Source organism: Coccinella septempunctata, chromosome 1, assembly GCF_907165205.1.
Source record: "Coccinella septempunctata chromosome 1, icCocSept1.1, whole genome shotgun sequence".
Classification (NCBI taxonomy): Eukaryota; Metazoa; Arthropoda; class Insecta; order Coleoptera; family Coccinellidae; genus Coccinella; species Coccinella septempunctata.
In genome coordinates, this window is record NC_058189.1 from 17,960,892 (window position 1) to 17,975,647 (window position 14,756).

The window sequence follows — 14,756 nt, forward strand, 5'->3', positions numbered from 1 at the left end:
TGTGGATTTGAATTGATTATCTTAGTAGCTGTGCGAATATAATATATTAGTTGTTTGTCAATTAACCATGTATGAACTGAAAAAACGTGAAGGAGTAACAATATTTATGATAAATGGAATAAAATTGTATCTTCCCAGAAAATTAAAAAAAAAATCGAATTAGCACAAGGGCGTAGCCAGGGGGGAGGTTTTGGGGGTTCAATAAACAACAACACAACCTCAAAAACATGAGTAAAATTGAAAACAGAGTAGAGTCACATACATCAATCAGAAAAAAGGTGGAAAAACTCACATTATTGTTTGGTTCTATTAGTCATATAATTTCTATCAAGAAAAGAGTGGAAAAGACACTTAGGGAGAGTACATTTTTCTTTCAAACGCAGTTTTATTAAAAGTGAAAATAAAAGAAAAAAATGACATAAAATTCATTCAACTGTTTCCTGCCATCTGATATTTATCAGGCATGTTGTAGAACGGAAAAAGACAAAGACAACAAAAAGAACAGAGATAAAATTACTTTCTTATTCATTTTAGAGATCAAATTATGATGTTTTGAGGTTCACAATATCAAAAGAGAACTCTTATTTACAGAATTTATATTTCTTTTTATAGATATTATTTCATGTAAAAGTCTTTTGTTAAGATATCGTTGTATTCCTAAAATTTTTACATCGGCGAACCTGAATGAATGAAGTTGACTTGCATGATCTACAAGGGCTGTTACATTTTCATTTTTACGTGTTGGATTATGTTCATTGGTCTTTTTCATAATCACTACACTACATAATATATAACGTTCGAAAGGAAATCCTTTGATGTCCTTTCTTTCATTTCCTGAAACTTTTTGGGGTTTTCACTCCCAATCTATGAAACAAAATCAATAAAAAAATGAAATAAACGATTAGCTCCTGCGTAAATTCTTGCACTAATTTGTCAGGAGTGAAAACCGTAAAAAGTTTCAGGAAATGCAGAATCCTCCAAGAATAAATTTTAATCGATATATCCTTTCTCTCAGCCTAGTGTAGAACCGTCTCACCGTATTTTCTGACTTTTGGGCTATACCTAATTGATCAGTTTGTAATATTCTTGAAATTTTGTCTGTAAGTCCCTTTATGAATGGAATTTTTAAAAATTTATTTCATTTTCTTTGGGGATCAATCTCTCCAACGGTCCTCCTCATAATTCTCCTAATCATACTAACCGGGAATTATTCTTGACCAAAACATTGAGGATATTTGATACCCTATGTTTCAGATTTTCTATAACATTGAGCTTTTGTGAGAAAGGATGTTGGGAATGAAAATTCATAATTCTTTCAGACGATGTTCGCTTTTGATATATATATATATATATATATATATATTATCAAAAACCCCAATTACCATAAAAATGGTATAGGGAATAATATTACAAATCAAAAATAATCAATTCTGGTTATTAATAAATTTAAAAAAATTGTTCCATTTCCATCATTGGATTTCCCTTCCATGCACGAACTGGGTCCATAGTCTCTTATCCATAGCCATAGTTCTTGCTTCGTTCCATGTTTGTCCTTTTCCATTAATTATTTCGGTTATAGTGTTATTCCAGGTTTGTTCTGGTCTTCCTCTTTTCTTTCTCTTTTGGATTTTGGCCTCCCATATTTGTTTCACAGGTCTTGCGTTGTTCATTCTATTTAAATGTCCCCACCAGCTGAGTTGCCTTCTGTCTATAAAATCCTGTAATGGCTCTATCTCTAGATCTTGACGTATTTTCTCATTCTTTATTCTATGCATTTTCGTCACTCCTTTCGCTCTTCTAAGATATTTCATTTCTACCGCTTTGATCTTACTCTTCTGTTTTCTATTTAATGCCCATGACTCGCATGCAAAGGTCAGTGTCGGTCTATAGACTGCTTTGTACACTTTAATCTTTGTGTTTTGAGAATTCTCTCTTTTGCTTATGAAGCTGGTATTCATCATATGGAATAATTTTATTGTACTTTCTATCCTTCCATTAATTTCTATGTTTCTTTCGCTTTTGATACCAATTACATATAAGTTTCGTGCCTTCTCTAAGAATAGACACATCCAAAAAGGGAATTTTGTTATTCAGGTTCGACGATGTAAAAATTTTAGGAATGTAACGATATCTTAACAAAAGACTTCTACATGAAATGATATCTATAAAAAGAAATATAAATTCTGTAAATAGGAGAACTGATATTTCGAACTTCAATACATCATATTTCAATTTGATCTCAAAAACGAATAAGATGTAATTTAATCTCTGTTCTTTTTGTTGTCCTTTTCTCTGTCCATTCTACAACATGCCTAATAAATATCAGATGGCAGGAAAGAGTTGAATTTTATGATATTTTTTTCTTTTATCTTCACTTTTAATAATACTGCGTTTTGAAGAAAAATGTACATCTCTCTAAGTGTCTTTTTCACTCTTTTCTTGATAGAAAACATATGACTAATAGAACCAAACAATAATGTGAGTTTTTCCACCCTTTTTCTGATTGATGTGTGTGACTCTACTCTGTTTTCAATTTTACTCGTGTTTTTGAGGTTTTGTTGTTTATTTACATGTGAAATTGTAATTGTTAAAGTTAATATATATGTATGTATTTTATTTACTTTGTATTCGTCTGTACAATTGCTTAGTGCCAATTTTATATCTGTTTATTACCTACTCTTTTTCAGAGCCTTTGAAGAAGGTTTCAAATAAACCGAAACGTCGGCAAATTATTGAATTGATTTCGTTTCATTAGACGTGAAACCTATCAACCCTTCTCTCTTTTTACTAATAATAATGTTGAAAAACATCATCAATTTAATTTCAATGCAGCAACTGATGACAGTACATATCGTTTAGTACTTATTAGACCAATGGAAGTTCATATTGTGGAGTTTCAAAATTCAACTAGGAAACGCCTGGAATGTGTAGCAAAGTTTCGAAGTGAATGAAATTGGCGCGTTTGATTATCCCACAAGAATCTCAAAACCATGTTCAACGGTACAACGAATTCTCAATTTCATTAAAACTCCCCGGGTTGCCATCACGCCAATCTGCACTCAAAAGTTGGATTGCTTATTATTATGTAACAAAATATCAGGCAACCAGGTCTATCAGACTTGAAAAAATGTATGAAAAACTTCATTGGTGCCACAATATTAGTGCGAATACAGTGTGTTTCACGTAAGCAAGTCACTGAATTTTGTGACTTTTTCATTGAGCAAATTTGAAAAGTGGAGGGTATTTTCCATGAGCTTTGTATTTTTTCCAATCTGATACCGGAAAAGCTATGATTTTGAGTTGCGAAATTCAGGTCGGTATTGAAAATAAACACTGAACTATTACTTACAAGAACATGCACTGACCAAAGATAATTTAAATTTTGTACTGTTCTTAATGTTTTTGGAGAATAAAGATATAAGTCTTAAGGAAAATCAGAGAATGATTGCATTAGCTGTTGATTGCGAAATTATTTTCAATGGAAAATGAGAGCTGATACGAATCTTCTACGATTTTCAGTCCTTGTATTTTCTAGTATGTTCAAAGTCAGTGCAATTTCTTGTAGTGTAGCACTACAAGAGCACTTCTCTGTCTCTTCACTCGATGATACTAAATCGAATCCTGTTCACAGCTACTATTCTACATAAATCTCGAAATGAATATTTTTCCAATGATTTTCTTGAAGTTTGAAATTAGACTGTTTCCATGGAAACGTTCTTGTCATAATGTGATTTTTCTAATCTTTTTAGTAGCTTTGCCACCAATATCCAATTGGAATTGGGGTTGGCGCAAATGCATGGCTTAGAAGCGCAGATTTCAATACTATGATCTCTAATTCGGAATGCGGATTGGCTCATGTTATGTCACGTGACCAAATCCGCCATATTCTTGTGAAAACGATGAAAAATGAGACCACAATTGTCGCCACTGTTTCGTTACAGTTACTGTAGAGTGATTTATCTATATTTTTAAGTTTATCTGTGATCTGACATGAACAATTTATTGAACAATCGGCGTCATGGAAATATTTTCTGAATTTCGATTTCGAATGTCCTTAAGGTAATTTTCAATTAAATTGGTAGAAATGAATATAAAACACCTTTACATTCATACTTTCGAAATGAGAATGGATAAAGTTTTCAGAAAATATGAACAGAATTTTTCAAATTATAATGCCGTTTCCAGCAAAACCGAAAGTTGAAAAATTAATATTCAGAACCTGGCTATACCATTTCATTTTGAAAACCATCAAAATTTGTAACTCTCTTTTGAAAACCGGTTTTTCTGTAACAACTTTCGTATGCTCGATAGTTTTCCGATAGATTTTGCTGCATTCATCTCGAAAATTAATTTTTTTCACACGGTCAATTGTATGTACCGTGTTACTGTGTGACCCTCAACTTTAATTGTTTATGCAATAGACGAAACACAAAATGTTGCTTACAAAGAGGCAATGCCATGGAAAATTCAATGTTCACAGTGAATGAAAAATGTACAAAACACATTCATTTTATTATATGTTTATTTTTAAATATGTACTCAATTAGTTATTTCAATAAAAAGTTCAAAAGAAAATTTTTTTCACTTTTCATACCATTCTAACAATTTTGTTCATCCTTACTTTTACTTCCAGTTACCAAATATTTCCTCACTGTGGCAGGACAACGTCTGCTGGGTCAGCTACTTTGGAATGAAATCACTCAACTGGATTAAACGTATTTTGAACAATTGTTACACAAGTAACAGAAACGTTGATCTACAGATGTTTTCCAAAAAAACTATTTCAAGAGCATCGTACGGCAAATGGAAATGAAAAATTTGGTTCTTCGTGAGGGATAAATCACGGATGGTAAATCCTGAATGAATTTTTATCTGCTTAAAATGGAGTTGGGATTAATTGAATCATTCCTCTAGTACTGATAAACTTCTTACTGGGTTGGACAAAATAGACAGAACACCTTGTTGATGTCTTTACTAAATTAGTTCAGCTGAATGTTTTCAGACATTTTCGTAACCAGTTACGAAAAGTAAAATATTTCTGTTGGTGAAACGATACTTGCTTCCATAGCAACGAAATGAAAAATAAATATAGGTATCCGACCTCACTAGATGATTTTAAAGAAATCTGAGAGGGACGCTTGTATGGACATTTGTGATACTTTTAATTTGAATTCGAATAGTTCAATCCTAGGTTCAATCCCACTCAACATTTAAAAAAATATTGTGTGTAACACGTTGGCAAACACAACATTTCGTAATTTGCGTTCTGTTGAGCATTAGAAAATACACTCATTACGAAAAATAATGCTTTTTTCAACTGGTTGCATAAATAATTATCTTTTGTCGAATGGAATATCCTGTAGTTTAATTATTATTTTTACTGGAATCATCAATGGTGGCTTCAGGGGATCTGAGATTTTCGCTTCTCTAGATGAAAATAACTTGTGAAACATCTCGATTCAAATTAATTATATATCCTACCAACTATGTCAAAATAATCATCCATATTGATAAATTGGCAGGTGTTAATTAATAATTACTGACCATTCATGAACTAAACTTATGTAAAAATACAATATTAGTAGATATTGATGTGAAGTAACTATTGAAAACATACTTGAGCTATGAGATGGAACATCTCGCTTGAAATCTTGAGAGCGTCAACATTCCGTTCGGCTATAAAAGTTACAGAACTGCAACCTGGAGCAGCTTGATGAATATTGCCAAAGATACCTCCACTTCCAATGCTGGTGATAACGTCGTCATAAGGGGTAAGTACATTCACTGAGCCTCTTAAAATTATATAAACGGAGTTGTGAACATCGTAGCATTTGATTAAGACGTCATCTAGAAATTAAGTCATTAATTATGTCGAATCAATTATTTTTTTCTCTTCAACATGGCATGCAATCTCGCATCTGAATCAAGTTTCCAAACCCAAAAATTCCGCAAATTTTCTACCAAGGTAAAAAAAAATTCCAGCAAGAAATTGTCATTTCATGTTGTTTAGAAATATATTAACATTCAAAGAAACTGTAACACCCAGGAGGAACTGTTCAATTTTAATTTTTTTTTGGTAAAATATAGATAGTATGCAAGGCGTAAATGATTAAAATTTGGAAAAAAAGTTGTGAGAGTTTTCTAAAATAGATATTTTTTGTTACTTAAATATTATAGTCGTTTTTTGCAAATTTTACAACATACCAGCTGTTCGAGGAGATCGAATGTCGATGATTAACTGTTGTTAAAATGTCTAGAGCACGTGTACGCGGAATTTATCGCCAGCTAAATGAATTTGAAAGAAGTCGAATTATTAATTACGGGAGGCGGAGTTGTCATTTCGAGAAATCGCTAACTACTGTTATGAGATGTTGTCAAGCAGTGTCGAGTGAGAACTCGACCAGAGCAGACTTATTTCATAGTGCTGTAAAAGTGAAAGTGGAAGAGAAAGTCTAAGTGAAAGTGTACACTAGCGAAGCTACGGAATTTTTGATTCCGTCTGTGAAGTTTGTGTAGGTTCTATATTTGTTATCGGAATTTTAATTCGTTAAAATTTTGGTTGGTGTTCATTTATCAGTGTCCAGATCTTGAATCGTTGGTACTGCAGAAAACACCAGGTGAGCTTATTTTTCGTATATGTTTCCTGATTTTTCTCGTAGCGTAGAAAACTTTTGGCTTCATACCATAGTTATATACTAGACTATTTCAGTGAAGATTCCTGAATATGTTATTATTTTCAAATTGTTTGATATTTTGAGAAAACTGAGTATAAAACCATGTCGGAAACCTCAGATAATGAGGGTTCCTACATGGAAACGACAGATGCTGAAGAGTTCAGCGAGGGCAAACCCGAGGAGCTTGAAAAGCTCAGAGAAGAAAATGGGCAGTTGAAAGCTCAAATTGTTAAACTGACTGAAACTGTTCCACAGTTGGTCGGTGAGGTGCGCCTCTTGAGAGAGGAAATGACCCGAAATAACATGCCGACATCCCCCACTCACGCCGCAATCACAAAACCGGTAGCGGGTTCCAAGAATAATTCCCTTAAAGGAATTGTTTCACAACCCGAAACAAAGAAAAATGATACAACGCTGGTTGCGAAGGCCCAAATGCGCGCGAAAATAAAGCTCCTCTTCTGATGAGGAGAGCGTCAAGAAGACAACGGGAGTGCCTAAAAGGGATAAAATCCCACCCATCACGATGGGTACATCAGATTGGGTGGAGATCTCAAAAGCTCTCTATACCAAGAAGTTCAGTTATAACCGGGCTACTGTAGTGAAAGACGGAATCAAGATTATAGCCACAACTGTAGATGACTACAGAAAAATAACTACATTCTTCGACCAACTTGGAAAGGAGTACTTCACACACCAGATGGAGGAGGAAAAAAAAATTTACGCCGTCATCAGGCATCTATATTGGTAGAAGCCTGCGTCTATTGAGACGAAGATCTGGTATTAATGAAAAATGACCTGAGATTCCAGGAAATCGATGATGCTCTGAGGTGTCTTGAACGACATCAAACAAAATAAGAAAGCCGATACCATTATATCTGGTTGAAACGCAAAAGAAGGAGATATTCGACATCCAACGACTCTACAATCTCTGAATTGTAGTCGAACCAAAAAAAGAAGGCAGAAAGTCCAAGCCAATGCTTCAGATGCCAAAGGTACGGACACGCACAAGATAAATGCTCCTTTCCGTGGAGATGTGTGAAGTATTCGGGAAACCATAGCAGCAAAGATTGCGAACTCACCAGAAAGGTGTAGAAAGAAACACTACATGCGTTTTATGTGGTGAAGAAGGCCATCCAGCAAGCTACAAGGGATGTAGCGAATTTAAGCTGGTGACCAGAAAGAGGAGAGCTGGCCAAAAACAGTCAGAACAGAAAAAGCCGTCGAATAAGGCAACACCTGCATGAAAAGTTCAGGAAACTGTAAAAACCAAACCTGCAGAACAGGAAAAGAAGATAAAAACTTCTAAGCCTATGCAGAAGAAAGGGGAATAAAAGAAGCCTTGATTAAAACCGACTGTAAATAGTCATCAAGAAAAAAGGAAAATATCTAAATCAGCCGATGATTTAGATATTTTCATGGAAAAAATTTTCAACAAGATGTTGGAAATTCAAAGAGAAATGAGGAAAAAGTTTCAAGCATTATTCAGTAAACTGAATTAATGGACCTTACGGATTTTAGGAAGAAATCTCTCAAGATAATCTCGTGGAATATAAACGGGATCAACACTCGGAAACAGAGATAGAAGAAATAATATCAGAGAGCCAACAGACGACTGAATTTTATGAATTATGAAACATATTGATGTGACAGAATTACAAACACCGGAGGAGGAGTAGCAATAATGGTGACAAAAAATCTGAAACACTACTTCAAAAGTAGATCCGACGAAACACAAGGAAAAATAGAAGCAGTGACGATTGTTGCCGAATAAAATCGACAAAGAGTCGAAATTACCTCGGCATATAACAACAATTATTGGAAGAGGAGATGAACAACATGTTGGCAGGAACAAACCCGAAAATCTGCATTGGAGATTTCAACTGTAGGTAAATCCCCATTATGAAACAGCAGAACAGAGAATAGAAATGGCAAAAAAATCGAGGATTTCGCCGAAAAACAAAATGCCATAGTGATTGGACCAGAGTTACCGACATATCTTGCTTTTGGTATAGGAATACCAGATGTAATATCGCGATATTGATAAATATAACTCAAGAATTCTCGATTGAAACTTTGGAAGATGGAACCTCGAACCAAAATCCCGGGGAATTGACAATTGGAGAAAAACCAAGAGAAAAACTGATGGAAATAAGAGAATATACTAATTGGGCTAAATACAGCCATTTAATACAATCGGAAATAACAGAAATTCCAACAATAAGCACTCCAGAGGATCTGGAATGTGCGGTTGATAAACTGGAAGAGATTATATTGAAAGCTTACGAAAAAAGCACGAGAAAAGTGAAGAGACCAGCACCAAGTCATCCGCATGGCGATACGCCTAAAGAAGTTAAAGATCTTATACGAGAAAATCGAAGACTCAGAAGAATATATCGGATGAATAAAAATTATCTGGACAAAAGGAACCTTAACCGCTATAGCCAAATTCTGAAAAATGCCCTGAAAGATCTAAGAACAAGCAGATGGAACAAAAGAGTTCATGAACTGAATACAATTGATCATTCTGCATGGAGAATGCAAAAGAGCCTACGAGGAGAAAATACTAAAATTCCACCCCTACACGGAGAAAGGGGAATGGCGTATACCAATACTGATGAGGCAGATGCATTGGCGGACTCGATCGAACGAGAATCGAGAATAAATTACAGGATAGACGACGATACTGAAGATTTGGAAGAACTGGTTGAAGAAACTGAAGAAGAAATACATGAATTAGCAGCGGCTGCTGAAATACACAAACCAACATCGCCAAATGAAATTAGGGGAATAATTAGAAGTTTGAAAAAGAGGAAAGGTTCCGGAAGCGATAAAATAAGGAATGTTATGTTGAAGAAATTACCTAGAAAAGGTATAGCCGCTCTAACAAATATCGCGAATGGAATTTTGAGGACAGAACACTACCCAGAAAAATGGAAAACAGCAGAAGTCATAGTATTCAATAAACCATTCAAAGAGAAGAAGTTCCCACAAAACTACAGACCGATAAGTCTACTGTCGGCGTTAGGAAAAATAGTAGAAAGAATTATAGCCACGAGGCTAAATGAGGAAACCGAAAATCTGAAACTAATACCACCAGAACAGTTCGGATTCAGAAGAGAGCATTCAACAGAGCAACAATTATTAAGGCTCACAGAATACATTATAGAGGGATTCCAAAATAAACTAGCTGCAGGTCTTGTTTTACTAGACGTCGCCAGAGCATTCGACAAAGTACGGCATGAAGGATTAATATATAATATGAGATGTGCTGTATATTCGATCAAAATATGCAAGTTGATCAGGAATTATCTCAAAAATAGAAGATTTTACGTGAAAAAAGAAGGAGAATGCTCCACAACAAAAAATATATAGGCTGGAGTACCCCAAGGATCAGTACTTGGACCACTTCTATACAACATATACATTCACGATATTCCGAAGAATCCAAGAACCATGCTAACGTTATATTCTGACGACACACGCAACCCAGAAGTAATAGAACGAGTTCTACAAGAAACGATTGACGAAACAAATGACTGGTGCATCATCATCATGGAAAATCAAGCTCAATGGACAAAAGAGCCAAGAAGTATTACTGCAGAAGAGAAGACAGCGACCCACGACGGATCTAGAAGTTGACGGCGAAGAAATCGACTGGAAAAATGAAGCCCAATATTTAGGAATAACGCTTGACAAAGGACTTACTTGGAAAAGTCATATCAAACAAGCAATCGACAGAACGAAAGCAGCGATGAATAGACTCTACCCTCTGATAGGAAGAAGAAGCTACATGTCGAAAGAGACAAAATTTAAGATAATCAAAGCCGTTGCTAGGCCTCAACTGACTTATGGATCAGTTGCCTGGGGTTTCGCGGCAAAGAGCCACTTCAAAAGAATTCAGGCCACTGAAAACAAGCTGCTGTGTGCAATAGATGCACCTTGGTTTGTCAGGAATAGACAGATTTATAGGGACATAAAATGGGGAACCATAACGGAATTCATGAACAGAAAAGCAGAGAAATTATTCGAAACAGCGAAAAACCATCCTAATCAAGAACTTAGGAGACTAGTGGACTACGACCCAGAGGAAGACAAGAGGAGAATGCGAATTTACCGAAGGAGACCTAGAGATCAATTAAAAAGAGATTAAAATAAGAACAGAAACTTATTGAAAAATCCAATGAAGTGTTGTCCAATAGAGGATAAACACATAAATCCCAGCACGATAGTGTGCGAGGAGAAAACCGACTAAGAGATGAACGGTTTATAGGCAAATGCCCGGAACCAATATTCAAGAAACAGTTAAGGGTTTTTAGTGAGTCTCGAGCTCAGGAGAGTGAGAATCCCCACACTTGTTCCCCCTTAGGAGAGGGTGGTTCGTCTTACTTGCAGATTTTCCCCCTGTTACACCTAAAAAAAAAAGATGTTGTCAAGCGTGGATTGATAATGCCCAAAATCGAAGAAGAGTAGGCACCGGACGTCGAAGGGACACAAATGAAGTTCAAGATCGGCGTCTAAGACTTATGGCCATTAGAGACCGATTTGCGACAACTCGATCTTTGGCTGATGAGTGGTTAGGAGAACAAGGCCATCCTATAACTGTTCGAACGGTTTATCGCCATATATCTAAGGTCTTTCGGACTGCAGCATTATCGACCCCATCTTGTGTTACCTCTTACGGTTGAGCATCGACGACAACGATTACAGTGGAGACAGAGAACGACAACATTGGAATGTGGAATTGCATCAGGTCGTCCTTTCTGATCAATCTCGATTCTTCTTGGTTGCACATGCTGGCCGAAGAAGGTTAAGACGACGTCGAGGAGAAGGACGTGAACCTCATTTTGATGTTGAGCGTCATGTGCACCGGACAGTAGGCGATGGTATGAGGTGCTATTGCACATGGAAGTAGGCCACCTTTAGTCTTTATTCGAGGTAACATGACAGCGCTGCTTTACCATCAATCATCAATAGTGGAGCCATATGTTCTCCCTTCCCCTTACCGGCTTGAGAATAGAATATTTCAGCAAGATAATGCTCGACCTCATGTTGCCAGAGTTAGTTTAAATTTTTTTGAAGCGACCCATGTGAATCTTTTGCCATGGCCGCCCAGATCCCCCGATCTTTCGCCCATAGAGCATGTTTGGGACATCATGGGTAGAAGGCTTGGAAATTGAGACATGAAGTACAGTTAGCTTGGAATAGTGTCCCTCAAGAAGAAATAGGCCATCTTCTTGCATCGATGCCAAGACGTGTTGGGGAGTGTCCCACCGCGGTGGACAAACACATTATTAACAAGTTTAATAAAAAAAATTTGTAAACCCTTCGTTTTTTTCTCCCAATCTAAATCCTTTAATTATTATGTTTAACCATAAAAATTTCAAATTTAAACAGCTCTTGGGTGTTGCAGTTTCTTTATCAGTTAGTATATAATCAGTCAACTGCGCCGTGACTATTCATGTCATGTACTTGGATTCAAATATCAATACTTCTGAAGATTATGTTTGATTAGTTGGAAATTGTATATCAGATACTTAATTCATGTAATTAGAACTCTTGCATAGAAATCACAAAAGGCAGTGTAATTTGTAGTGATCCTTCATGGGGTCAAGTGAACCATGTGTCAAAAATGGATGTTTTCTTTTTTCCAGAAATAATTTTGAAATACCAGGAAAATTCAAATGAAAAAATTTTGGTAATTTGGCCAATATGGCTTGATGGTCAAAGATGCTTGTGTGATTAATTTCGCAGAGGGCTTTTGGCGGATTTCGTCTTTTTCGTGAATCGATTCTAGAGTTCAACAAATTCGTCCCCGAGTAGGGGAGATAATTTTGAAAGTTTATTTTCTATGCTTGAACTTAATTCTCAGCTTTTGCTATAATATCTTTCAAATTTTAAAAGACCGCCAATTGAGCGCCTCAGATTGAGTGAGAATCTGCTGGGAGTTTTCCTTAAAAAGTTTCCATAACGAAAATTATGCTCATACAGGGTTCGGATAAGAAGGAAAATATTGGGTGAATTTTTTTTTAATGAAAGACAAAAAACTCCTAGAGGATCACGAAATTTGTATTATCTAGGAGTTCTAGATTCTGATTTACAGAGTGTTTTTCGAATTTGAATGGAAATTAAAACCACTCTTTTGAACGGAACCGATTTATCCGAAATTTGGAATGAAGATAGCTTTCATGAAGTTCCAGAAAACTGCAATCAAATATTATACAATTTGCAAGAACGTATCACATAAATTGGGACAGTCCTTAAAAGTTCGCGAAATCACTCTGTACAAAGTGGGCAAAATTCGTTGTCTACTGAAAAGATCTCGAGAACTATAGCAGCTAGAAGAAAACTGTTAACACATTGTCTAGCTCTTTTTTCTTGAATGATCCAAAACTGAAAACAGATCTAGCCTAACGTCCATAGATTTTGAGTTATAAACAAAAATTGTCTTTTTCAATGAAGCTTTATTCAGCTTCATTGAACACGTATTCCAAATCTTTTTTTAAATTCTACACGCACTTTCTTATGAGAAATTCGAATATGATATTATTGAATTTTTTGATCCAGTCATTTTCGAGATACGACAGGGAATTTCGATTTTTCAAATGAACCAAAATTTAATATTTCTTCCTGCTGAATTATAAGTAGATTGTAAAATGTTGAAAGCAACCGAAAGGCACAAATATAATTAAAAAAAATATCTTTCAATTGAAAGAGTTTTTTCTATTATTTACAAGGTTGGCAAACGTTCCTGAACTCGTTCGTTGGTTAAATTCATAAAAATTCAAAATTCACTTTATTATGAGATGCATAGGATGTCCAATATTGACACCTTAGAAAAAACTATTGTCACTATCAAGAAAAAGAAATAAAAAATGGCAACCTGGATGGTGCCACGCAATATTATTTGACAAATTGAATATATGAATCTCGCAGCATACTCAGAAATCATGAAATTCGTTGTACATGGTGGTGATATGATGCTGCAAATCAAACGATATTTGATTGCACTTTTCTGGAACCTCATGGAAGCTATCTTCATTTCAAATTCCGGATAAATCGGTGATTCCGTTCAGGAATGCTTCTAATTTCCATTCAAATTTGAAAAACACCCCGTAAATCAGAATCAAGAACTCCTAGATACTACATATCCGTGATCCTCCGGGTATCCCCTATGTCCTTATTATAAGTATTAAAATGTTTCCCTTTCTTATCTGTATCATTGAAATGTTTACATATTATTCGCTTTGATAATTGAGCTGGTACAGGATAAGCGTCATGTTCATACTCGGATCATTAATCTTATTAATTTCAAAGCCTACTTGACGAAGATACAGAATTTATGTAAAATGTAAAAAATATCGAACTTAAGACAAATTGTATGATCTTCACAAAAATGAATTTTTTAGAACCACGCCACACGAAAGAAAATCATTTTCTTTCACCCACCTGAAGATGCTATTGTGATAGCGGAACACTTGTCGTGGTTTTCGAAACTCATTCTTGTGAAAATCATATGATTTTTATACGTTCAATTATAGATTTTCATCCACATATATTCAAGTAAAAAATATCTACGGATATTATGATAAAATATTGCTCGATTCGCTTATTCGAACAATATCCATCAAAAACTTTGTTCCGGGTAAATTGAATCCTAAATAAATACTTACTTCTCAAGAAGTATTCTTCTCTCAAATTTTTCGCAACAACTCTCAAATAGGGCCTTGATATTCTTCTGAATATCTGTACTTCCCTCAGAGTCTTCTCATATATGAGTAATGCAATATCACCCTTCAATGCTGAGTTCAAATCCATAAGCATCTCTTTTCTCTCCATTCCTTTTGTTCTCTTCCAGACATATTCGAAATAACGAAAAATCTGAAATTGAAAACACCACACAGGAGTATTGTTTCTTCTTGAAGAACGACGTATAAATGAAAGAACTATGTGCGAAGGAAGGTTATGCTTCAGGATTTTCACTGTGAGAGATTGATATCCTTTTTTCCAATAACCTTATGTTATTATCGTTAATACCAGACATACGAGGATGTATCGATATTTAGTTAGCCTAGACCAGTCCCA

At 35.3% G+C, this 14,756-nt stretch overlaps 1 protein-coding gene across 1 annotated transcript in view; it reads right to left on the reverse strand.

Moving 5' to 3' along the window:
* LOC123322840 overlaps positions 1-14,756 on the reverse strand; it is a 160,050-nt gene that overhangs the window by 244 nt on the left and 145,050 nt on the right. Inside the window, exons 18-19 of the mRNA XM_044910885.1 lie at positions 14,345-14,552; positions 5,618-5,847 (exon numbers count right to left, since the gene is read on the reverse strand). Of these exons, the coding sequence (XP_044766820.1) occupies positions 5,618-5,847; positions 14,345-14,552 (438 nt within the window). The remainder of the gene's footprint in view (positions 1-5,617; positions 5,848-14,344; positions 14,553-14,756) is intronic.